Source organism: Eublepharis macularius, chromosome 1 (assembly GCF_028583425.1).
Source record: "Eublepharis macularius isolate TG4126 chromosome 1, MPM_Emac_v1.0, whole genome shotgun sequence".
NCBI lineage: Eukaryota > Metazoa > Chordata > Lepidosauria > Squamata > Eublepharidae > Eublepharis > Eublepharis macularius.
The window spans coordinates 223726628-223753150 of NC_072790.1; the positions used below are offsets into that span (position 1 = coordinate 223726628).

Sequence of the window (26523 nt, forward strand, 5' to 3'; positions counted from 1 at the left end):
GAAGGCATTTGTTCTCACTGTTAATCTTTGTACCCACTCCCCCTCCCTTTTGCCTTCCTTTGGCAGGCCGCAAAGCTGGGAAGGGGTTCTACATTTACCAGGAAAGTGTAAAGAACCGGAACATCAACACTGGCATGGATGAGATCCTGGAGAGGTTCAAGATGCCAGCCAACCCAGAAGTGTAAGTTATGTGTAAATGTAAAGATGTCATGGGTGAGATAGACCTATGAGGCTGGCCTTCTCAGCTGTGTGTGTGTGTGTGTCTAGAATGTGGCTATTAATCCGTGTTTCATAAGAGGGCAACACCCCACAAGAGCTGTGCACTGGAGCCTGCACTCCAGGCTGTTGTGGGCTGGCCCAGCTGTTTCTCTCTGCCATTGGATGACTCAATAAATGGCCATTTGTTTGCAGCTCCACAGAGGAAGACATCCAGATGCGCTTGGTGGCCAGGTTTGTGAATGAGGCAGTCCTCACTTTGCAAGAAGGAATCCTCAGTAATCCTGTAGAGGGAGACATTGGAGCCGTGTTTGGGCTGGGTTTCCCACCATGTCTGGGAGGTAATTTTGTTTTCACATACATTATCGTTTAGGCTTTGGGGTAGTTCTTAAGTGTTGAATACCTCCTTTGTGCTGTAGTGGTGCGGGTGGTGTTTTATTTGCATCCATTTGCCAACTTTTTAGACATTAGTGCCAACTTAATGAGTCTCCCTCTTTCCTCCCCCAACCCCCTTCCCTCAAATATTATGGCAGGGCCTTTTCGGTACGCAGACTACTATGGAGCCCAGCGGCTGGTGGACCGCATGAGGAAGTATGAGGATGTCTATGGGAGCCAGTTCACACCATGTCAGCTGCTGCTTGACCATGCCAAGGACTCCAGCAAGAAATTCCACAAGTGAACTTGTTTGTGCCTCCGTCCACTGATGTGTGAGCCCTCTCCCCAGCCCAAAGGAGGAAAGAGGCCTGCTGTTCAGGAAGAGAGCCTCTTGCCCAAAGGCTCAGAGGTGGCCATGGGTATTAACCCTTTAAGTGCCTTAGATGCTCAGGCACTACCTCTCCCCGACACACCCTTCATCGAGCGGATGTTGGCCTCTCTTTATCTGGAGATAAAATCAGGGTTTTCTCTTCGGTCTGAGCCTGGCACCCTGCGGTTCCAATGCCACTAAGGGTGCATCAGTGATGAATATACAGTTCTTTCCATGTCCAGGACAGACCCACAGGCATAATTCACAGAGAGAGAGAGTTCTGCAGAATAAATCCCAATGTCTTGTTCAGTGGATTCTTTGTGTCATTTATTCTGGAGTTGCACCAAACCTTTGCTCATGTTGAAATGCAAAGTGAATCTGAGGGGTTCCTTCTTGGGTGAAGAACCTCAAGGGCTTCAAGACCAAGTTCCAGCAGTTTTGACAATACAAATGCAATTTTGATAATACAAATGCAGTTTCTAAGGGCCAAGCCTGGATGACATATTCGAAGCCCCATCAAGCACATTCATCCTGGGCAAGTTGTGGGAGAGAAGCTTTGCCTCATGAGCTGCTGGATTTCCACCTTTATCCATCTGGCCTCTGCCTACAGGTTTCCTACTTAAGGTTCTATTATAATTGCAAAATGGAAATTGGGGGTGGAGAGCAGAGACTATATATGCAGAATTAATCCTGGTTTAGCATCAGTGTCCTTCTGTCCAAGGTGCAGCTGCCAGCCATGGCATTTTGGATGCCAGTCCAGCAACAGCAGCTTTTAATTTATCTCATGTGAACAACTGAAGCTGCCTTATACAAAGTTAGACCCTTCATCTATCACGATCAGTGCTGTCCACTCTGATTGGTAGTGGCTCTCAGGTAGAGACCCTCAACCTGATCCTTTTAACTGGAGATGCTAAGGATTGAACCCTAGGACCTCCATATGCCAAGCAGATGCTCTACCAACTAGGGTTGTCAGCCTCCAGGTGGTGGCTGGAGCTCCCCTGCAATTACAGCTGATGTCCAGGCCATAGGGATCAGTTTCCCTGGAAAACTGCTTTGGAGGGTGGACCCTGGCATATTTCAGAGGTCCTTCCCCTCCCCAAACCCTGCCCCTCTCCAGGCCTCACCCCCAAAATCTCTAGGCATTTCCCAACCTGAAGCTGGCAACCACTGAGCCACAATGCCCTTAGGTGGTGATCCTCCCATGCTTTCCCCTTTGCAGGGCCTCTGTTCTGCTCCAGAGCTGGACAAGCCATGCTTGCTGCATCCCCAACAACTGATGGTTTGACTTTTCCATTCCTAAAGAATTCTTCCTCTCCTCCCTCTGCATCTTCTCCTTATGAACTTGCTGTTTGTATCAGCCTGGAATAGCATCACCTCTCTGGACAGCAAGCAAGATTCAAAGGCTTTTGCTTTCCCCTGCATCATTCAGCAAGCCTCAGGTGCTGAAGCTCTTGCTCTGCTGAAATATTGCTCTTTGCTTCATCTTGCTCTTTTAAAGGGTATAGTCGATTGGTATGAAAATTCTTACTTGTGGAAAATCCCTGCTTGAGAGAACTTGCAGCAATGGGAGCCTTTATGGCCTTGCCCAGCTTCTTACTCTCCTCCGCTCCCTTTGGTGGCAATTAGTTCTGCGCTATGTCTAATATGGTATGTAGATTATTCTTCCCAATGGTGCTGTCTAGGAATTGTTATGTGGGGCAAGCATTGCAAGGTTACAAGTGCATATCCCCCCCACCCACCCCCACCCCAAGCAGCTACTGCTGCTGTGGAACTCTGCCCACTTAAACACTATGCATGTGTTTATTTCTTTAAAATAAACTGGTTTTATTTCACTAATTGGCAAGGATTAAAGTAGAAATGAATACAAATACTCTGCCATCCTCTAGGCCTCAACCAAACACCCCCATCCTGCCTCAAGACCAAAGCGGTATTCCTATGCCACAGGCAGCACTTGGCAGAAAAGCGGAAAAATCAGCCAGGTGGCAGCTCTCGACCAGCCGTGGCAGAGAAGTAAGACACTGAAACTCGTAGGGAAACAACCAATTGTCTACACATTGTGCTAAGGTGCAGTTAAGAGTAACTGCCACATAAAAGGCTGTGCTGGACTCTGGCTGGCCTCCTGCAGGCCTCAGGATCTGGAAGAGACGGCAGGGGTCATCTCATGGGAATTAAGGCCTGGTGAATGCTCCTCCCATGTGAAATATTGGGATTGCCTCTTCTCCAATCAGGAGCATGACATTTATAATATAGCTCGACCTTCATTTTTTCCCTTAGGGCAGTAGAGAGGTGCTTGAACAAAGAGGGGAATTTCAAGTATTAGGGAAAGTAGGGAAGAGGTTTCAGTGTTCCCACAAGGCTTGCTGCAGAACTGTACAGTACCATTTCTGATGGACTGTATCACAGCAAAACACCGGAGGGGGGGGGGGGTGAGCGGCTTACCAGTGGAACTCTCTCCCATTTGTATAAACAGCTCTCTGCACATAGGAAACTATTACTTAAGGCAAAAGGCTATCCTAGAGTTCCCAGTGGCAGACTAGCTTTCGATAGGTGAGAAATTCTTCTGTAGAGGAGCTTTCAAATCGAGTTTCTCCCTTGCCCCATGCCGTGGAATAATCCAGACCCAGGTGTATCATTTACTAGCTTGAAGAAGCTAGCAGTTCCTATTCTAGACTTAAAGGCAAGGGTTTCAAGGGCAAGAAGATATTTTACTCCCAAGAATGTTTGTTATGAATCTTCAGCACATCCTAGAACCGAGTATCTTTCACCCTACCCCTGCAAGTTCAAAAGCAGCTAGAAAGCAAGATGACCGCTAGGATGCGCTAACACTACCCTTGCAGTGCAGGGCAGAATGAAGCTGCTAAACTGTTGCTCCCCCCCCCCCCACCCGCCCACTGAAATTGTAGGCTGATAGGAACCTTTTCTACCCACGAGAGAAGCCAGTAGAAACCAACCGTAAAGGCAAGAGCCAGGTTTTGGAACGTTACTCTCTACCAGCAGCATGGTGGCAGTGGAGGGATCCTGTTCCAGAAGACTGCTGGCACCGGGTCTTACTGTTAGCAAGCACAATTGGCACATGGCCTGCACTACGCAGTCCTTTGTTCACTATATGGCATTTTCCTGCCAACTCCCTAAGAATTGCATTTTGGGGGTAGCTGAACAGAAGTCTCAAAAGCCTCATGTGCAGATGTGGCAGAGAAGCTCTCAGGCGGTGGCCACACAAGGGGCCAACAGCAATGCTTGTGGTCCCAACAGCAGGTCTAAGTGACCATCAGTACTATATCAAGAAGGGAGACAGCTGTCACGTAGGTGCTCATAGAGCCATGTTATTGGACCCGGGGTGCTTAAACAAAAGCTGTACGCCCAGCTCTTGCCTGAGCCTTGCTGTTGTCGTTTTTCTGTGGTGGTGAGAGCAAAGGCAGACAGGGCTGTACCATCTCTTAATGAGAGGCAGCCTGGGTTGTATGGATATGGGAGTAAGGCCTTGTCCCTTCCTTTCACCCCTGCCCCTAAGTGTACAGGAAAAGGGAAGCCTGTTATCTTGCCCCTCTTGAACATCAATCCTCTTTCCCCCTCCTCATTTCACAGGATTATGGGAAAGGTGTACCCAACCCTCCCCAGCCCTCTTCATTAGTCTTCACCCAACAGACCCGTCTAAAGAGATGTGCACACACAGTCCCCCCCGCCCCACTGTCAGAGCTTGGTTCCCCCACTCCATCTTCTGCTGTGGGTCTGGTGTCTTAGCTGAAGACCTTTCATGTCCCTTACATCCCTCAGTTCCAGGAAGTAACCATCCTCTGTGCTTGTCTCCAGGTCTCTTGCACATGCTAGATCTTAGGCCTCCAGCCCTTGATAAACTGCATGATTTTCTTGACCTGAAGTTTGGTGAGGTGGAAGTCCTCAGAAAGGATTTCCTCTGTCAGCTGTACAAAGATACTGCCGTCAATACGCTCACGGACAAAGAAGCTCACCACGTCCTCAGAGAGGCCAATGAAACGCAGGCACCGGGACACTTCCTCAAGGGATAGTGTGGACAGGTCAGCTGGAGGTTGCCAGGGTGAGCCGTCCCCATTGAGCCGGGTGGGTGGCACCTCAATGACCCCCTGGGCCAAATATAAGCGGGTGACCCCTCCCTCGGCACCGTGAACAATGGTAGGGGACAACGGGGCCATAGCCGTGCGGATGACAATATTGTCAGCTGACTCAAAGGCCTTTGTGGGCCGAGGGGGAGGAGCCGGGCTGTAGTGCAGCTCCCCCTCTGGGGAGGAAGTACCCTCAAAGGGGTCAAAGGTCTCCGGAGAGGATGCAGCCGGTTTCTGCCACTCAAGGGACTCCAACCAGTCCGAGGAGCCAGAAGAAGCCGGGCTGGACGAATAGGCTGGATTGGCAAAGGGGTTGAGAGCCCCAAAGGGGGCAAACCGTTTCTGAGGGTGGGGAGGTTTCAGGCGCGGACAGCTGTGGTAGCTCTTGATGGTGGTAGAGTCGCCACTTCCCAGCAGTGGGGTGGATCGGCCAGTTGCCACGCTGGATCCCAGGTCGCTATACGCCCACGGATCTGACCACGAAGATGCCTGTGTGGGCTGCGGCGGAGACTGGGGTTGTGCCTGGGGACTGGAAAGCTGGCGAGTAGAAGACTCCCCAACTTTGCAGTCACCCCATGTGCAAGGGTAGCAGTAGAGGGAGTAGGAGTCCGGAGATGGGGAGCAGCTACCACTCTGTGGCCTCGACCTGGGTGGAGGGAGGAGAAGAGAGTGCAGGGGTCAGCATTACTGAAAGAGAGGAAAAATCCCTGCTCAATGAGTATGTTGAAGGTCATACATGACAACAGCTTGAAGAAGTTCAAAACTCTAGCTCCCCCTGCTGGCTCCTCAGGCAACCTTCCCCCACGGAAGTCACTGAGCCCTACATCAGTCATCACTGATACTAGGACAAACATGCAGGTAGGTTCCAGGCTTGACTAGTGAGCTGCGTCTGTTATTTTGCAACACCTTTCTGTGTGCTGCAGCTGCACAGATCAAAGTTTCCCAAATATCGCTGAGAACTCTGACAATGGCTGGTATCAATAGACAGCAGGATTGGACAGCTACAGAGGGACAACAGACTCTGGAGTTTCCCTCCCCAGTTGATTTGATGGTAGATTTCCAGAAATATCACATATTGCACAAGCCGCAGGAGCCCGGTACAAAGTCAAAGCAGTCCATCCTCAACACTACAGGCCAGCATGAAGCAAGTGACCCTTTCTGCCACGTAATCTCTGATGTTGTGATGGCATGGGGTGAGTGAGGGGGGAGAAGCGAAAGGGTGAATGCAAGTGGGGTGGGGAGGGGGGAGGATGGGTCCCCTTCCCAAGAAGACATGGAGCTGGTACCCGTCCTCCACAGGGGTTCCTTTCTGAACTCTGCTCTCTTTGTTTACAATCAAAGAGGCTGGCAAGGGGCTATCTTGGGGAGGAGGGGCGGCATTAAAGCAGCATCATTACTGAACCTGTAACACTGACTCCTGGGATTCCTCCTTAAAGGATGGATTTAGGGAGAAGGGTGCAATTTCTTTTTCTGCAAAACTTAAGAGCCAGTGAGACTGCCAAGGAGAAACCGGCTTTCTTCTCTCTGCAACAACATTGGTGTCAGTTGCCAAATTTGCACCCCTGCAAATAACCATCATCTTTGGACGCCAGAAATTTCAGGTCCTGAAAGGTTGCAACATGCCTCAGGACCAACCGAAGAAGAATAATCAAACTATCTGGCTCCCTCTGTTATATTAAGCTCAATGGGAGTTAAGACTGTTTCTGGAATCTCAATCATTGTGCGAGGCCCTGTTTGAAGTGCTCCCACCTTCTGAGATGAGGTGAGTGGCCACTTGGGAAAGGGCCTTCTTGACTGTGGCACCAAAGGAACTTTCCAGAGAGGCTCATCTGCCCCTTCTGTTGCAGTCTCCTGCCAGCAGGTGGAGACTTCTTTTGTTCCAGCTGGCATTCCCTCAGCGATCCTTCCTTCCCTCCCTGTTTTTAGTTGTTCTTGTTATGTGTATTTTGTTGTACTGCTTGTGTACTTTAACCTGGTTTTAAGTGTTCGAATGATGCATTTTTGTTTGGTTTTAGTGGTTTTTAAGATGCATTTTACTACGTTTTTAATCTGTTAGCTGCCTTGGTGGCCCTGATGAGGGCAGAAAGGCAAGGTATACATTTTGTAGATAGATAGGTAGATCCTCCAACTCGCTGCTCTGAGAATGAGCCCGGACCCCTTTATGTGGATAGCCTGGGACCTAACCTATGTCAGAACACATGAAGTAATTGTCCCTCTCCTCCTCCTACTGAGACCCCACAGCCAGAGTTCCTGGCCCCGCCACCTGTAGAGGTCAACTGCTACCCTCACTCACACGTCATGAAGTCCAGATGAATAATAGGAGAGGCTGGAGCTGGGCGAAGCAGCTGGCTGGAGTTTAGGGAAGCGCAGAGGCACTGGAGGGCTGGAAGAGGTGGGTGGGTGACCACCCCGTGGGGGTACTGGGGGTGCAATGAGAAGGCGGCACTCCTCCTTCACCTGAAAAAGACAAAATGGTATATGGATAGTCATCTGCTGTTGGGGTGGTGGTGGTAGAGAGCCAGATACCTCCTAGGGCAAGTAAAGCTCCTCCTCTAAGATGGAGTGATACACAACAATTTGAAAGAAGAATCTTATGGGTCACAGTAAACACAGGGGCCCCACATCTGGTTTTGCCAAAATGCAGGGGGTTTTGTAGCTTCCGGCCAATGGTTCTTCCTATATGCCCTATCCCCCTCAGAACTTTTTTTCCTCTAGCAAAGTTTACATCCCATCTTGGAACTTTCATGAGGAAATAAAGAGGCTTTTAAAACCCTGAGGCAGAATTTGCAGGGGAGAAGGGAAGAGTGGAGCACTGACTCCCCGTGCAGCTTCACCTCTGCAAAGTGACCCTCGTCTGCTGCATTTGCCTTAGTTGGAAAATGCTAAATTCAGAATATTTGCCCATTGTATATTCTGCCCTTAATGGCATTATGAGATGCTATTTTATTTTGGATCTCTTCTTTCCCTAGCTCTTCTGATTAATAATTCTTAAGTAGAATGGCTGGGCAGGAAATTTGGCAGCACAATCTCCTAAGTGGGAGGGAAATGTTCCAAATGAATCTCAGGCCCCAGCCTAAGCTCCTTATCCTTCTTGAATTCACTCCCACCCTGTGGAAGGACTAGGCAGGGAATGTGCAAGGCCAGTCCCTGGAGGGATTTGTGGCATGTCTGGTGGGCCCATGTGCCTGGGGCTGCAAGTCGCAGCCATGGTACAGGGGCAGCGGGTTGCCATCCTGCATGGCAGAATCACGTCTCTCCTCTCCTGCCTGAGATGCACACTCCCTGCAACTCACAATGCTTCCTATGAAGATGATCCACATGAGCTGATCACCCATCCATCCATCCATCCCTGCTCCTACGGCTATTGCTTTAAGCAGAAATTAAAATGGGAAGAACCTTACTTAGTATCACGTCTCTGATGTTTAATTATTGCCCCTATATATTTTGCCACGGAAAGGGTAATGGAATCATCTGTATCCACAGGCTTTGTTGTTACCAAGAAAGGCTTAAAGTGGTCCATTAGTTCAATAAGAAATTCCATATTTCCCATATTCTTGGTTTCTTGGGAATCTACAGATCTGGTTTTTATCAACACCGTTTGGGCTTTAACTTTCTCTTCCATGGCTTCACACCATCTCAATGACCTTAAGGTGTTATATGTCTGGGCTAAAGCTAAGTTCGTTACATGTAGGGAGAGGTGACAGATATCTAGGCATAATAACAATTGCACTGGGCAATGATCACCTCGCAAATATTCCATTACTTCCAAGCTTTCAGCTCTTTTGAGTAAATCGGCAGATGCAACAAAATAATCTACTACGCTTGTCCCTTTATGATTTATACAAGTATAGTCTCCTTTTACATCACCAAATCATTCTTTGATAATAGGAATGGAAAATGTCTACCAGCACGATTAATCTTCCTATCTTTGGATCTTCTATAGTACTTTTCACACTCATACTTTACAGCGCTTCTGCACCTATTTCATGTCCCATGTTTGCAGAGGTTTCACACTTGCAAGCTAGTCATGGGATGCAGTGCCGCTCTTAGTCCACGGTATCCCCGATTTTTCCCCCTGCAGACATACTGCAGTGTTATTTTGAACCCGCTGCTGACTCTCGGCTGGCCCAATTCATGCCAGTGTGAACACTTCTGTCCTCTTTTTGCTTCACTCACCCTCCTCCTCCTTTTCCTCGGGAGCTGATTGGTCTGTGCGTATCTGAGAACACCCACTCTCCTCAGCTCCCCAACAGTTTTGTCCGCCCCTTTTTCTAACGTTTCAGCATTTGTTGGCAGTGTGGCGAAGCGCCCCCAGGCCGCTCAGCAGGCTGGCAGCAGGGAGCCAGGCACCTGCCTGGCCTGGCCCAAGCAGGGAAAGCAGAGTGCAGAATGGGAGGCAGGCAGGCAGGCAGGGCCAGGGTCGCGGGGTACAAGTGCGCGCACTTGCCCTCTGCACCCTGGCACCTCTGTCCGAACGATGCCCCCAAAGAAGTCGGGCTTGGCTTAGCGGGCAGCCCTAGCCAGGGGTGGGGGCCCACTTTGGCTGTGCAGCACGCGAGGCACTCGGTGCATGGTCTGGGGCTGAGCTGACTTTAATCTTTGCTCAGCTGCCTCTTGTCCTTGCCAAGTGCTGGTGGGTTTGTGAACCAGGGGTTATCTGCAGCCCAGAGCAAAGGAGGGCAGAAGGCTGGGAATGAGCAAGGGCCGCGGGGAACTCTCCCTCCAGCAAGGCCTCCGCTCAGCCTCTCCTCTCTTATGGCTCCCATCCTTGCGGACCCTCCCCCCTGCTGCCGTGGCTTCCTCTTAAGCTTCCTCATCACATTTGAGCTGTTTGCTTCTGTACACCGCCCTCTCCTTTTCCTTGAGCTGATTAGTCTGTGTGGATCTAATAAAACCCACCCTCTTCAGCACCCCCGTCCACTTTTTCTGTAATTTTTTTTTTGTATTTCTAAAGGACAGTAAAGTTTCAGCATTGTACATCTTTGTTTAAATCAATGGATAGAAAGCAACGCTCTTACATTACTGCTGTTTGGGAAAAAGGTGCCATGGGAAATCACCACCAGTAGATATGCTCTCTGGCTCCGCAAAGAACCAGTTCAGTTCATTTGAATGTTTGGACACATTTCCCTTTTGATTTTTAATGCTCAATATAAATGATAATGATGGCCTTAAAATATGACATTCGAACAAACATGGGGAGTCTTTCTCCAAAAAGATCACCGCACCCCACCTATTCAGGGTTCATGTGATCGCGTGAGACCAATGGTGGCCGGAATATTTGCTGGGCAGGGACAATCAGCTCTCAACATCCCTTGGTGCTATTTTCAAACATGAAAAGTTAGGGTGCGAAAATGGCTGCAGTATTGATGTGCATAGGGAGGGGCGAGGTTTCAAGTGGTAATGTCACAACGTTACAATGCATGCACAAACTTAAAAAAAAAACACGTGAATCCCTAAGCCCACAAAGCCTGCAACAAAACCAGGGCTTTGAAGCGAGTGTGAAACAAAATGCAGGACACCAATTAGAAACTTCTCAGACAGTGTTCACACTGGCATGGGTGCCAAGCCAAATCTGTTGCAATCGTGGCGATTCCTCAGAAATAGCGCGGTAACCAGTGAGTGTGAAATGTACCTATAATTCATTATTAAGTTTTCTTTTATCTGGGTTTTAAAACATTTCAAGAAAAGATCCTCATTTGTCTCTCCAACCCTAGCACTGAAAGATCAGTATGCCTGAATTGACCCCCTCATGGCCTTAAATACATCACAAGGAGACATCCACAGGGTAACCCTGACCTTGCCGCATCCCTTCTACCTCGATCCATTGTGACATGATGCCAGCAGGAGAAGTGCCCTAAAGCATTCTGTTCCTATAAAAGGCACGCAGAAACCAAAGTGACATTTTATATATAGTTGGTTGACATCTGCCTAACTTAAAACAAGGTGTTCTTGCTCATTGCTGGGTGGTGTGCAATTCTGAAGTGACACTGCATACACTGAAAGGAATTTGTCTGTTAATGAACATGTGCAATGAATCTAACGCATTCATAGAAACCAAAGTGGCATATTTTATACAGATCCAGTTGACCAGCACCAATGGTGGGTGGGGCCCTGCCATAAATCTGTAGGCGTTCTTCCCAGGTATTCACAGGCAGCAACCAAGTGCCTAAGGCTCTTCTGTTAATAGGCTACAGGTCTGGGAGGTATCAGAAAATGAAACAAGGCTGGAGGTAGCAATGGAAGGCAAAGGCTGCCGTTTGGGCTGAAAATCTGAAAGTAGTTTTTAAGTACTCCAAAAGGCAGACAAAGTAATTCTGAAAGGCCGCACAACTTATATTATTATATTATTTTGTTTAGTGCGACTATATCCTGCCCTTCCTCCTGGAGCTCAAGGCAGCATTCATGGTTCTCCCTGCCTCCATTTTATCTTCACAACAACCTAAACAACCGGTTTAGGCTGACAGAGTATGAGTGGTACAAGGTCACCCAGTGAGTTTCATGGCAAGTGTAGATTTGAACCCAGGTCTCCAAGGTCCTAGGCCAACCACACCACCACACTGACTCTCCAACCTACCGTGTCCTACCATTAGGATGTATGTTTTCATGCTTCTGCTCCACATCACTGGCTACTAATAGTGGGAGAGGAAAACCCACTTCCTAAAGACAGCAGGAGGCATCACAAGTGAAACGAGACATGATGGGGAGGGGAGAACTTGATATGGGGCTCTCATTTTAAGCAGCAACTCCAGACTCCTTGCAACGCACAGTTGTGTGCTCAATCCATTACCCTGTTCTGCTTTTGCCTAAACTCTTACAGACTAATCCTTCATTTCCTGCAAGGAAATATGTACACAGTGGGGGTGGAGGGGTGCCAAGAGAAGTGAACAGCTGCCTTGATGAATGTTTAAAGCCCTCTTAATGAAAGGTCATCCATCACCTTTGGATCAGGTAAAACACCAGGCAGAAGCAGTAGAAAAGAGCAAGAGTCCAGCACCTATAAGACTAACAAAATTTGTGGTAGGGTATGAGGTTTCTATGAGTTATCCTGCAGAAGAATTTCAAAGGGAGATTAGAAAGAGAGATTGCTGAATTGCAACTGATAGCGAAGCTCAAGACAATGCATCCACTTGGACTGAATTGAGACGTAGGCTTCCTGGCTCATTTACCAATGCTGATTTCTCCACACCCACTACTCTTCTGCATACCCTACCCTATCCAACCACACCTGCTATTGTCATTCACTGGCTATTATCATTCGGCTTTAATCATTTCACTCTCCAAGATATAAGGTCAGATGGACTCACATTCTAGCTGTATCTGAAGAAGTAAGCCATGAATCACGAAAACTTATACTCAGCCACAAATTTTGTTAATCTTATAGGAGCTACTGGACTCTTGCTCTTTTCTACTGCTAGAGAGAGACTAACACGACTGCCCATCTTGATCTCGGTGCTGGGAAGGTATTCTCTACCCAAATCCTGAAGCAATTCTTATAAATTGCTGGCCGCCTCAGGGCAGCTCAAGAGGGGGATTAATTCTAAAGAATAAGGTGCTCTCACCCACAGGCCTCCCTCTGCTGATAAGGTGGCCTGTTCAAAATGATTCTAAAGTTGCAAGTCTCCCCCCCCCCCCCCACAAAAAAACCAATCTGCCTGGAGGGCCCCTTCAAATTAATCAAATTCCTTTTTTGTTTTTAAGCTCTTTTGTTTTCTCTCTTTGCAGATTCCACTTTCCTTCCAAATCTTTATTACACATTCATCCCACCCTTCCTCCAAGGAGAGTGGGATTGGCATACATGGCTGCCCTCCTTTGTCTTTGCAATAACCCTGAGAGTTAGGCTGCATTAGCATGGAGACTCACTGAAAGACAGTGACTGCCCTGCAGTCAGCTGGCAAGCTATATTTTTTTCCTTTTGGGCAGTGAAACAGAGGTTTGGACACACATTACTTAAGTCAGAATAGGACACTCTGCCACCCTTCAACACACACCCTCAGCACTGGCTGCCAGACTCTCTTACCGCTTCCGATTTGGGTGGAACTGGAGGAGGAGTCTCCCCCAAAGGCTCGGCTTTCAGGTGGCCTCGGCAACGCGGGGAGCCCAATGGGGAGGAGATGTTTGCAAAGGAGATGAGGTCACGTTGGCCCTTGTTGGCACTCTCCAATCCTGGAAGGTTGCTGCTGGATTCTGAGAAATTCTCAGCATTTTGATTGGTCCACAGCTCCTCATACGGGAGCTCCTGAGTCCGGAATGTGGGTTCAGCCCAGTCGGGCGTCATGTACTCACGCTCAGAGTCTGAAGCCTCAGAAAGATGGGCAGAATGTTCCTGGCGGGAGGGGAGGAGCAACCGCTGGTTCCTCCCTCCTGGGGCAGAGTCCTGGCAGCCACTTTCAGTGGCACTATAGAGACAGAGCGAGAGGCGCTGGAAGGACTGGGCTAGTTCATCACGGGCGTAGCCCTGCAAGCAGAGTCGTACACGACGTGGGCTGGCACACTCTTCTGAGAAATCTGGCTTTGCCTCACGCACTGCCTTGGAGTATTCGTTGGGGTCAAAGCACTCCTGGCAGAGGGCAGCACACTCGTGCAAAAGCTTTTCCAGCTGGGGGTCTCCGCCTGCTCGCAACATCCCCTCTGGCAACAGGAAACGGGGCATGTCTGTGAGCAGGAGGAAGTGGAAGGGCGCCACCTCATCCCTGCGAAGGATGCAGCACAGCACCACAGTCTTGGAAATGATGCTCACCAGCTTGTAACAGTGGCCCTCACGGATGGCATGCAGATCATAGGGGTTGCGAGGCGGTCGGCTGGGGACGGTCACGTTGACGGGCAGCCGCACCTTCTCAATGATGCTGCGGATGGTGTGCTCCCCCTCCTGCATCTGCAGCTCCAGTGGGGAGCGGGTGCTGAAGCGCCCTTTGCATTGGAAGGGCAGGCTGAGGCTCTCATTTGTTCGGTGGTTCATGCAGATCAGGCAGGGCATCTTGCCTTTCAGCTGCTTGCTGCTGCCCCCTCCACTGCCATTCCCACTGCAGCCACTGCCACTTCCACCAGTGCCTCCTGTTTTTCCCAGCTTGCGAAGCAATGTGTTGAAGCGTGACTTCTCCTTCGCCGTCTTGGCACACAGGATCTCTGCCTGGCCCATGAGCGTCAGCTCATCCCCTGCATGCAAGGTGAAGTTGTACACCTCGCTGTCCTCACTGAACTCGCCTGACACAACCTGTGAAGGAAGCCATTGAGAAGTTGGAGACAGTGAGAACAAGGAGAGTTCTCTGCCATAATAGGGCTGCTTCTGCACCACCACCACCACCCATCATCTTTATTTATTCCACCTGTCCTCTAAAGAGGTGGCACATGTGATTCTCCCTTCTTCCCTTTCATCCCCACAACAACCTTGTGAGGTAGGTTAAGCTGACAGAGAGTGACTAGCCGAAGATCATCCAGCAAGCTTCCATGGCACAGTGAGTGGTATCTAGTCCTCTCTGGTCCTGCTCACTGTTGAACCACTGTACCTCATGGTTTGTATTCCAAAGCAGATCGCATTCCACCTGCCACATGTGACAATCTGTCAAGAGCTTAATAATCCATTTGTTGTTCCAGCCAGGGATTGCAGGGGGGTGGAGCAGGTGGATTGCTGAGTACCTGAAAGGTCTCAATATGACTATGTTTAGTATGGACATCAGTTGTACAGGTCTGCTCCAGAAGCCAAATGGAAATATCTTCCATTTGGGAAGGGAAACAGAGACAGAGACAGAATTTAGTGGCAAGAGCACAGAGTTGTGAAAAACCAAGAACTGAACCCACAGAAATGGCTGATTGCTGGGTTTCTAGTAGATTTTTAGTAGATTAATTAATCTCAGTTAAAGATAATTCTGAGGTTTCCACATAATAGGTTATTGAATGGGTTCCAAGGCTGTTGCCAGTAGAAAACCAGGCACACCTGAAGCCATTCAGCTGCCTGTCTTCTCTCTGCAGAGCATAGAGGCTATTTGCAATCTAAGCTGGGATGCAAGAATTTAGCCTCTTCAGATTGGAAGCAGCTTCCTTAACTTCTCTCTGAGTCCGAGATGGTGTAAAAATCGTCCCTTCCCTCTTGTCCTGATAGCAAGCATCTTATGTTTCAGCATCAAATACAATCCATGATATTTGCATTCCACGTGCTGGCTTGGAAATCTCTCTTGGTCTCTGTTGCAAACTTGGACTCTGTTGTATCCTACACATTTGCTAATATCTGTTAGCTGTTCTATTCCAGAGCATGATAATCGTTGGACAGGAAGGCCTGCTTTAAAAAACATGATGTTGGCAGAGCAAAAGAAATCCCACGGGAGCTTTTGCACTCCACAGCAACTCATAGAAACCAAGCTGCAACCCATGTTGCAGCTTTGCACATGTAGCATGCCCAGTTTCAGTGAGCCCTTGGTGAGCGTGTGTGTGGGGGAGTTCTTTTGCCTTGCCAGAATCCGGTTTAATTCAGGACCTCCGTGCTTGGGCCCTATCGAGCTCTTACAGAGCTCTGGAAAAAAACAGATAGTAAACGGGAACATGAAGCTTTAAGAAAGTCAACAAGGTGTTTAAATGAAAATGATCCTTCCTCTAACCTTCCAATCTCCACAGATTATTAAAGTAGAGCCAATAAAGCCAGGGGGAGCGATTTAAAATATCTGCAATCTTTCTCAAAAACAAGTCTATTAAGATGCTTAATATTTAAGAACAGATGAACACCCCTGCTGGACCAGTCCTTAAAAGGCCATATAAGAACTATATCCTGTTCTGAACAGCAGCCAGCCAGATCCTTCCAGGAAGCTCAGATCAGGGTATGAAGACAACAGGCTGCCCTGCTTTAAAGCCCAAATATAGTTTAAGTCTTCATAACTCTATGTTATGTAGACAACTCCCTGCTTAGCTTGCTGGCAAACAACGATCTGCCTGCATGGTAGGGTTGCCAGATCCCCTAGCGGTCAAACTGGGGGTGGGTGGGTGGGAAATGACCTTTCACCCCATTCGCAGGACCTCAAGTTTGATCACTAAGAAGTTAGTTAACTTCGCCACCCTAAGCAGAATTACATCCTACTAAGCCCACTGACTTCAACTCTGTCTTGGGAATGTTCAGGAGATTTGAGGGCCGTGCCGGGAGGGTGAAATCTGAGGAGTGGAGGGAGTTCAAGCAGGAATGTGTTGGCATGTTCTGTGATGTCCAGGGCAAAGATCATCTCCCCTTCCTGTGAGGTCACATCCTCTCGCAAATATTTAAATTTTCAATTTAAATTTCCTACCTCATATCCTTGAGGTTAGAAACCCTAACTTTAATGGACCTAGAAGGGTGTAACTCTTCTTAGGATGACACTAAGTTGCAGAAGGCCTGGGTTTGGGTAACCAGCTCTGTTGTGATGCAGCAGCTCAGGTTTTGAAAATTCATTTGAAAAATGAATTAAGAGGAGTGATGTTAATTATTTATTTTAAAAATTTAGATCCTCTTGCCTCAGCCAAATACAAGGATTACAAACCACAAGGATTGCAAAGGGTGGGCTCCGACACCATTCAGCTCTTTGTTAACGGCCAATAACATCTTTTAGAATGAATAAAGGAGAAACAAAGCAGCTGAATTCAAGAAACAGAACTTCAAATAAAAACAGCTCTCTCTAAGACTCCCCTTTAGAGAGAGCTGTGAGGAGAATTCTCACACACCCACACAACCACTTTCTCAGCAGCCATGCACTCTTAGTGTAACCTACCTCACAGGATAGTTGTTAGGATAAAATGGAGGAGAGAAGAATGATGTAAACCACTTTGGGTCCCCACAAGAGAGAAAAGCAGAGTGTAAATGAAGAAAATATGTAATAAAGAAATAAACTGTGCTTGGGGAAAGATACGCTCACCCTGCAGAAGCACAGCTGACCTTGACGCTGAAGGTGATGGCCTCCATGACAAACACCCGATCCGGGAATATGCTGGCCACCTCCTCCACACTGTTGAAGTACTGAACGGGCTCCCGGACGTCCCTGTCCTGGTCCAGCAGCTTAAATTTCCCTGCAGGATTGGAACCCAAAACACATTAGTTTGGTTTTTGGATGTGCTTGCTGGGAAACTTGTTATGGAAATCATGACTGCAGTCCTTTAAAAAAGGTGAATCACAAAGCCAGCATCCCTGAAAAATAGGTAACAAGAACAATAAATCTGTGGTGAAACAACACTTCCCACCTCTCTTCCAGATAATTTGTATCAGACTTGCAACTTGGGACGAGGAACATTTAATTTGCACTCCATTAACGCTCAGAGGCTAGTTTTACATAGTCTTTCCCATTGCAGAACAAGTTTACCTCATTTGCCTCTGGCCTGCCTACCTAGATATATGGCAGATGACATTTTAATGGTGACAACCAACAAAACAATAGAGCGTTTTCTGTAGTGTCAGAACCTTCAGGGCCACTGTAGACTCCTAGGAATATTCTGGGGCTAAGAGGTGGGGGGCGGGGAGGTTCTAATCGGACATAAAAGAAGGAAGACATTTCAGGACAGCAGCCTCAGAAACTCTGAAAGGAGGGGGGAATAAAAGAAAGGGCTGAGAGAGGTCGGCTCTTCATGGAGCAGTGGAAAGAAAGGAACCTTTTTCTTTCAGTAGAAGCGGTACAAAAATGGAAACTGAAATCTGGTAACCTTCCCTTACTCTGGCTCTCTCTTAACAGGGAGATACGTTTACAACTACAGAAAGAGGGCTGTGTTTAATAACTCCTTTTTAATTCAACCTTTGTTCAGCAACGGTTAGTAAATTCTGCTCACTTCATGGCTCCCTCTCCCACCCCCCTTTCTCTATTGGATAGGTACATTTAGAAGTAGTGAACAACTTTTTTCTTCAGAAATTGATATCTTACAGGTCACTCAACTCTACATAAGCCTCCACTTGGCACAATGCTTACCAGGTTATAAAGAGGAGGCTAGGAAACTTGTGCCTGGATTTGGGCGATTGCAGTCCTAAACAGAGATAAACCTAAGTCCCTTGAAGTCCATGGACTTAGGGACAAACTAGACACAACATCTGCCATGAGACAGGTCAGGGTTCCTCAACCCATTTTACATATGCATGTGATGCTGGGGAACTAATATCCCTAATCTTGGGAGCATGGTGCAGGGGAAGGAAGGTCTTCAGCCACAAAATGGCTGCAATACGTATGTCACATGTAGTGTGGTCCTTAGAAGGATATAACTTTGCTTAGGATTGCACAGTAAGACAGACTGGATCCCAACCTAGTATCCCTGTGCTCAGGGAAACTAAAATAGGTAGCTAGGGAAATACCAGTGATCAATAAATAAATGAAAGTATCTGAAAAGTGATTATCAGAACTATACTTGCTTCTGGTGGTGGTGGTGGTGGTTGAACGTCATGTGCTATCAAGTCGCTTCTGATTGACAGCTAACCTATGAATTAACAACCTCCAAAACATCATTAATAGCCTTGCTCAGATGAGTGCCAGTTGCTGTTAATCTGTTTTTAAAGAAAGGGGAGGAAATATTCCCCCCGAGGGTTGATGGGCTGTGGGGCCAGGGAGAGGCCTGCAGGAGTCTTGGTGTAGGAAGCCCTTCTTCCTGGACTACAACTCCCAGCTGCCCTGGGCCAAGAAGGGCGGGAAAAATAAGGGGCGGAGCCGGAATTGAGAGACTCAGCAGATCCTGAGGGGAAAAAGGCAGTTAGGCTCCTACTTGGTTGAAGAAGGAGAGGCTCCTGCTGCTGGGGGAAACCCGGGTGCCTGGGCCCTAAATGTGGAGGGCCTGGGAGGCAGCAGAAAGGAAGTAAAGGGTGAACCTTCCCTCAGACCCCCCCCCCCCTTTAAGGTAGAGTAGGGAACAGTGCGGTAGGGAAAGCAGACAGCGGTTCTCTTCAGTTTGATTTTCTGCCCTATGAGTTCTGAACGGGGGGGGGGGTCTACCCCTATGTGTTGTGCCTTTACCTGCTTTGTATATAGTTATTAAATTATACTTTTTTGGAATATAAACGACCTTGTGGCGCTCTGACTACGTAAGCTCCCCCACTTGGCACGCTACAGGAAGGGAGGGAACCCAGGAGAACTGATCAGGCCAGACCTTGGTGGGTTGCCAATTCTCCGGGGCCCACCCAAAGATTGGGGAATTCACTTCCCAGTAGGGAAATTCAGCCAGAGGGGTCTCACTGCCCCTCATTCAGGTGGTGTACAATTCAGTGAGTGGTGGCAGCGACGAAGAAGGTGAGCCACGCCCACCAGGGACAGTGGGAGGCTGATAGCAGGGCTAGCAGGCCATTGACGGCGGCTCAGTTGCCCGGACTGAGAGCCAGCGCCCGTTCCGCCACACCATCAGTTCTGTTGAGGACGGTGGTGGTGTGGAAATATGGTGGGAAAGGCAAACCTCATTATGGTCTAGTGACTTGGGACATCTGGACATATTCCACATTCCTTTGGTAGAATGGAGATGCCTGCAGGACTCTTTCTTACACAGCTGAAAATTACCTTGCTGGGCTAGGGAAATCTAGTCCTTGGGTATTGTTTCCAGTAACAGCCAGCCAAATGCCCTAAGGAAGTTCTTAAGCAGGACATAATGAAGGCTGCCTTCCCATGTTTTGTCCCCAGTACTTGGTCATCAGAGGTATCATGTCCTGAAAATGGACGGTTCATTTTTAACTACCATGGCCAACTGACAGAACTATCCTCTATTACTGTTATGAAGTTCTTTGTTAAAACAGAAAAATGTAATACAAGAAGACACTTACTGCAGTGGTCAGCCAGATGTTTCCAGATACTCCTGCCCTGTCCTTTTCTCCACAGCAATAGGGATTCAAGCTACTATCCTAAGGTCATTTTTCTGGGACTATGCCCTGTTGGATAACATGGGACTTACTTCATGGTAGACTAGCTTAGGATGGTTTCTTTCAGACTCTGAACCTGGAGAAGCCATTTAAATATCATGACTACGAACCACTGACTGACTTCCGCTATAACAGTATGCAGAACTACTCCAGTCTAATTAATTTACATGGGCCTAGATCGGTCTAACTCTCCACAGGACTCCACTGGTCTCCTCTCTCAGGAATTTGCCCAATCTCCTTTTAAAGCCACCTAAGCCGGTGCTCGCTGCCATCTTGTGGTAGTGATGACGCACCATGTAAAGTGTAAATAACTTTATTCTGAATTTATTGCCTGTCAATTTCACTGGGTGACAAGTTCTAGTATTGTGAGAAAGGCACAAACAATTCTCTCCACAACACCAGACCCATTTTCCAGGCCAGGACTCTGCCTTGGAGGCCATATATGCACTAATGATCAGATTGCATTGTAGGGTGTGCAGAACACATTCTTTTCACCACAAGCTGCAAACAGCAAGCCCCTCCCCCCACATACACTCATGAATATTTGGGATTGGGAGCCAAGCTGCCGTGTTCAGAAGAAATAAACTCTAAGCAGGTCCTGGTTACTCTGCTGTGGAAACATTAACCGCTGGACACAGAATGGCTTGGCCAAGGGGCAGACTGGATGTTGGCATAGGGGCAGACTTTTCACCTTCTCCCCAGCTTTCCAAAAAGGCTGCCCATGTCCTCAATTTGCATTCTCTTATGTATGAGCCACTAAGATGCAGTGGTTAGAGGGCCAGACGACAGCTGGAGGAATCACAGTTCAACCCTGCCCCCTCCAATGTGCATTGGATGACCTGGGCCAGTCACCCAGTCACACACACTCTCTGTCAGCCTAAGCTACCTCACAGGATTGTTGTGAGGGGAGAGACATGGGGCAGAATGCGAGGCATTGCAGTTCAAGCCAGCATGTGAAGTCAGACCCTCAAATCAGAAAGACCATGGGTTGACTCTCACCCACATATCTATTCTACTAGCAACAGAGCAGACTCTTGCATCAGAGAAAAGTTCCTTGCGCCAGGGGAAAGGTGCTCCCATTAACAGAATGAATTCAGCAGTTCCAACTCTTTCTCCCAGCTGACTAATTTGTGATTATTTAGTGGTAAGGAAAAGATACTCTGTTCATGCTCAAAGGTCTTTTCTTATTCCTTCTTTCAGAATGAGGTTCTAAAGTTAAATAGTTATTTCTCCAATTCCAGGGCTGATCTGGGTGTTGAATGTGAGTGCTAGGAAGGCGTTCTGCACACATTCCATGATCCTCTTCCACCTGAGCTTTGGGGACGAGTCCCAGTGAATGCATCCCACACATTTATATCTGCGTTTGGAGAGAGCTAAAGTAATGAATTAAATCAGCTGCCCCTTCTCCCTGTGGAGCCTTTGTAGCCATGGAAAAGAAAAGGAGGTGCCAAAAAGAAGCAGTGGTAAGATCAGCTCCATTTATGGGAAGACTCTCCCCCTTTTTCTGCCCCCACGTCAGAAGGTCCCTTAAGACAGAAAGACATAGAAATCCAAGAATAGAGAGGAAGCTAGCAAGAGAAGGCCAAATCAATGTGTCAATTGCTTTCCAATCCATCACAGCTACTCTCAGACTCTCTGACCATACAGCAGAGCAGACACGGATGTTTCATAGCATCTGACAGTCAGCACTCCTCCAAAGTGCATGGCAGCTTTCAGATATCGCCAGTGGCTCTTTTGGGACTTGAAATTACCTTTCCTAGGAATTCACTGGGATGGTCTTAACTCACCCTTTCACCCCGGTTGCTGTCACTTATTTAGAGAGGGCAACTGATGCCCAACCTTGAACATGTGAACATGCATTTAGCAGTCAAACCACCCAGTACTGTCCACTCTGGCTGGCAGATGGTCACTGTCCAGGTCTCATTTTTTAGTCCAGTTCTCTCCAATGTGCTGCCAGCCAGCCAATAAGAAATCACGAATCAAAGAGTCTTTCTATCTAAGCCATTTTTGGATAAGCCGCTATAGGTTTTCACTAGGAAGAAATGCAGGGTATAAACAGAATAAATAAAATCAACAAATTCTATCTTTGCATTTTGCTTAACCTCTACTGCTCAAAAAACACCTAAGTCTAACTCAAGGAGGACACAAACAGACAAAAGAAAGACCATGATGGATCTATTCTCTAGCCATCTGCAAAGGGCAAATTGCACACATGTGCAAAGCCTTGATTTGGATCAGGGTTAGGTGCAGAGGGGATTAAACTGTTCAATCCCCAGTTTAGTTATGATCATCAAAACTAGGCTCCCCACACATTTGAGTTCATAAAGTTTGCAAGTCCTGAGCAAGGCTGTTAATGATAGGATGTTTTAATGGTCATTAATTCATAGGGCCACCATAAGTCGGAAGTGACTTGATGGCACATAACACACTCAAAAAGAAGAAAGATGGGTTTTTTAAAATACCTTTGGGCCTTCAAAATGCTAACTGTGTTGGGAGCCCAATCTTGCCTAGCAACACCAACCACAGTGCAGGGTGAATCCCCTCTCTGCAAGACCTTTATCCAAACTGGGCTGTGTAGGCAATTTGCTTTTACAGATTGCCTTTTACAGATCTGTGATCTTCATCATATTTCACTAGGCCTTGACAGGTCACACAGTACAGTAGCATATAGGATTGTTGGATGGATTACTGAGATGTATTTGAAATCCGTTGGAAATGTGATACATAGATGTGTTTACTGGATGCTAACCAAGCGACTGCCATTAATGTGGATGGGATATATGCAGAGCTTTTTTTCAGCTGGAACACGGTGGAATGGAGTTCCAGAACCTCTTGAAAATGGTCACATGGCTGGTGGCCCCGCGCCCTGATCTCCAGACAGAGGGGAGTTTAGATTGCCCTCCGCAGAGGGCAATCTAAACTCCCCTCTGTCTGGAGATCAGGGCGCGGGGCCACCAGCCATGTGACCATTTTCTCCAAGGGCAACCCACTGAGTTCCACCGCCTCTTTTCCCAGAAAAAAAGCCCTGGATATATGTGAGGGAAGGGCATAGTTGTAAGGGGGGAAGACCCCTGTCTGCAAGATCTGGGCCACCCAGCAGTCTTCATCACAAGTGTCCCCAATGTCTGGAATTGGGAGATCAATCCACAGTTGTGAATAGCAGCCATTCAATTAGCACTTGCGGTCACCCAGTGAAGTGGATTGGCAATAGGTTCAGAAAACACAAAAGAAACACTTTCATCACACAAAGTATAATTATCTTATGGAATTCATTGTCATGAGATATGGAGATGATCACTGGTTTTAAAAAGAAAATGAAAAGTCCATCCAGGGCTATTCGTCATAACAAGTGGGAACCAACAAGGATGTGCGGGGGGCATCTCATGTCCCCCTCTCACACATGTCTTCTTTCCCTTCCCTGCCCCACACAGCCTTGCCCCTTTTCCTGCTTCCTTCTCCCCACCCACCTTTGTCCATCCCCATTTTCTCCTTTCCCCCTTCCACCCCAGGCAACCTCCCCCCTATGGCACAGTTGCAGGGTGCCAACTGGGCCAGGCCCGGTTGCATGGTGGGGAACCTCTAAGGACTTGTGTGGCGTACTTCACTTTTCCCTGTATCCCCTTCCCCACAATATTTCTTCTTTCCTTCCTCCAGGCAGCCCCCATAAGCTTATCTTTTCTCTGTGTCCTTCTATCCTTCTACCCATTAAACAACTTACCTTCATCTATATTTACTAGTTTATTTCATTTATATACTCCCCAGTGGGGACCCAAAGCAGCTTACATCATCCTTCTTCCCTCAATATTATCCTCACAACAATCTTGAGAGGTAGGATAGGCTGAGATTGTGTGACTGGATCAAAGTCACCCAGTGAATTTCTGCAGGAGAGTAGAGATTGGAAACTTAGAGCAGAACCACAAGTGACAAAAGGCACAGATTGGACACTTGTCAGCTTCCCTCAAGTTTTGGTGGGAAATGTAGGCAGCTTGGCGGAATGTTGGACAAGTAACAGTTGAAAAGTCCGTTGGACAGCAGTCAGAGAGCGAAGCTGCGAGACCAGGATGCCTACACTTCCCATCAAAACTTGAGGGAAGCTGACCAGTGTCCAATCTGTGCCTTTTGTCACTTGTGGTTCTGCTCTTAGTCTCCCATATCCTTCTCTGAAACTCTAACTACTATTCTACACTGGCTTTAGGAGGGGCTGCTGGTGAGCAGTAGCAAGCAGCCAGGCCCAGGTGAGTCCTGCAAGTCATGTGGTATCAAGTAATCTGATGGTTGTTTCTGGACCTGGTCCCGATAAGTCCTCCCTCAAAGGCCCAAACAGCCCTGGAAAGCTCCCCCCACCCTCCGCCTTTTCCTTACAGTAAACAAGCCTGGAATACCGACCTGTTACTTAACTGCCTCATAACAGCCACTGAGGGCATCTGGTTAAAGCTACAGGAGCTCTTTTGATATTTTGCATTTTTTTAATCCCCAGTGTATTTTTTTTTAAGGTTTCAGATTTTTCTGCAAATCTGGGGCATTTTTTAGGTGTGTAGATCAGGGCCACTTTGCTATTAGTATGTAAGATAGCTAAATGGATCCTCCATATTCAAAGGCAGGGTAAATCTACTTGCCACCAACTGTGGAAGGTTGCTCCTCCACTCCCCTACCCCACCCCTTGTGCTTGTGGACTTCCTGGAAGCACCTGTCTGGCCATTGTTGGAAACTAGATGCTGGACATGATGGACCTTTGGTCTGATCCAGTACGGCATTTCTTACATTCATAATGATATGAAAGAAAGAAAAAGAGTGTCCCTGAAAACACTATTGTAATCATTTAAAACGTCATGTTAATACTTCTGCTTTGTTTCAGCTTGATCTCAGACTTCTGCACTCCTCCTAATCCTATAACATGACTTAGTGGATGTCCCATCCTGTTCACTATATTGACTTATACAGTACAATCTGCCTTGAGTCTCAGCGCGAAAGGCTAGCTAAAAATAATGTAAATTAATTAAACTATTAGGATAGGGACCAGCCAGCCTGCTCCTATTTGCACAGTCCCCACTTCGTCATTGCACAGCCTCATTGCATAGCCTGGATTCTCTATCATGGTCACCCTAGGGTGTGATGGCAGGAAGGAGCTGGTTTTTATAGACAGGGAAGAAATAGGATATACTCAACCTGGGGGGGAAAGATCATGTGATAAGGATGATTGGCAGTTTCCAAATGTTCAAAAGGATTTCATTCAGTCAGAAAAGGGGAAGCAACAGTTCATCCCATTTGTCTACTGGGGATAAAAAGGAGTAGCAGCTTTAAGCCAGATTCGGTTAGGAAGTTCTTCCAGAACGCATCCTTGTGCAGCAGTTTGGTAGCTGAGGAACCTGCAGTCTCTCACCTTTGAAGGTTTGCAAGAAGCATTAGAGACGGCAGGTGCTGAGGCTGAAAATCCCACCCTGGAACCACTGGGCACAGTCCATTCCAGTCCTGTGGTTCCCCAAAACTGGTAGCCAAACTCATCCACCTGGCTCAGTATCCTCGCTCTGTCTCCAGACAGGGGCATGAACAGCTCCTAGGCAGTCACTTCCCACAGAGGACTGCAAATGGAGCATGCAGACGGACGTCCGGAGCATTAAAGGATAAATCAAGGATCAAGGATTGATCGCAAGGGCCTGTCCCCTCTGTGAGCTATAGGCAGACCTTAATGGACTTTCTTCTCCCTCCCACCTCCCCTTCATCTGTCCATCCCTCAGATACAGTCTTCTAGGCTTTTGATAAAGATGAATTCATCAGGCAGCAATTGGGGCAACCCTGAAGGCCCACAGCCAGGGAGCCCAATGGGTGGCCTTAGATAGGTATTCTCTCAATCTCAGTTATAGGTTGCCTGTATGTATAGCCTCAATGTGGCAAATGACTGTTTAACGTGTGGGAACAGTGTGTGCATGTGTGTGGGGAGTGTTAAGGGGAAGTGTTAAGACCCTGCCTCACAATTACAAAATAAGCAGAAAAATGTTCTGGCAACCATTATATTATTATCTAACTAATTATTGTCTAAATAATTAACTGAATATCCCACTCATTCAATTCCCAAGATGGCTTACAACTCTCATATTGAAACAATAAAACAGATTAATCCTTTAAAAACTAGCAGTAAAAGCAACATTAAAACAAGCATTAAAAAGAGCAGATGGAACAGGTGTGAGCAAGGTTTGGGGCCTGAGAGCTACATCTGGGTCTCCGCCTTCCTATGGAGCCTCTAAGTTGCCCCTGCAGAATTCAGAACCCTCCAAACCAGACAGAGACACAGATGTGGCGCTCTCTCCTACTGTATTTCTCTTAACGGACCTCAAACTAGTTGACAATTTTTCAGGAGCATCTTCCAGTAGCCAATACTCCAATCCAGTGGGCTGACATTCTCAACAATAAGCAATTTGAGGGGCGGATGAAGCTTTGCCTTCTTTGTCAGATCCCTCCATGCATCTGATGAAGAGAGCTGTGGCTCTTGAAAGCTTATGCTACAATAAAGTTGGTTAGTCTTAAAGGTGCTACTGGACTCTACTATTTTGCTACTACAGACTAACACAGCTAATTCCTCTGGATCCTCTTCTGAGAGAGAATATTAAAAGCACAAAATCAGCTGTCTAGCATGATCTCTTCAGAGTCCTCATGCATGCATT

General features: G+C 47.6%; 2 protein-coding genes across 2 annotated transcripts in view; one reads left to right on the forward strand and one right to left on the reverse strand.

Annotated features, from left to right (window-relative positions):
- HADHA (hydroxyacyl-CoA dehydrogenase trifunctional multienzyme complex subunit alpha) overlaps nucleotides 1-1270 on the forward strand; it is a 35285-nt gene extending 34015 nt beyond the window's left edge. Inside the window, exons 18-20 of the mRNA XM_054989041.1 lie at nucleotides 67-181; nucleotides 412-557; nucleotides 750-1270. Coding sequence (XP_054845016.1) covers nucleotides 67-181; nucleotides 412-557; nucleotides 750-895 — 407 coding nt within the window. The 3' untranslated portion in view covers nucleotides 896-1270. The remainder of the gene's footprint in view (nucleotides 1-66; nucleotides 182-411; nucleotides 558-749) is intronic.
- A 3385-nt stretch (nucleotides 1271-4655) lies between these two features.
- Nucleotides 4656-26523, reverse strand: part of GAREM2 (GRB2 associated regulator of MAPK1 subtype 2) — a 41448-nt gene continuing 19580 nt past the window's right edge. The window contains exons 3-7 of the mRNA XM_054993442.1: nucleotides 16928-17058; nucleotides 13409-14251; nucleotides 13058-13363; nucleotides 7334-7497; nucleotides 4656-5686 (exon numbers count right to left, since the gene is read on the reverse strand). Coding sequence (XP_054849417.1) covers nucleotides 4786-5686; nucleotides 7334-7497; nucleotides 13058-13363; nucleotides 13409-14251; nucleotides 16928-17058 — 2345 coding nt within the window. The 3' untranslated portion in view covers nucleotides 4656-4785. The remainder of the gene's footprint in view (nucleotides 5687-7333; nucleotides 7498-13057; nucleotides 13364-13408; nucleotides 14252-16927; nucleotides 17059-26523) is intronic.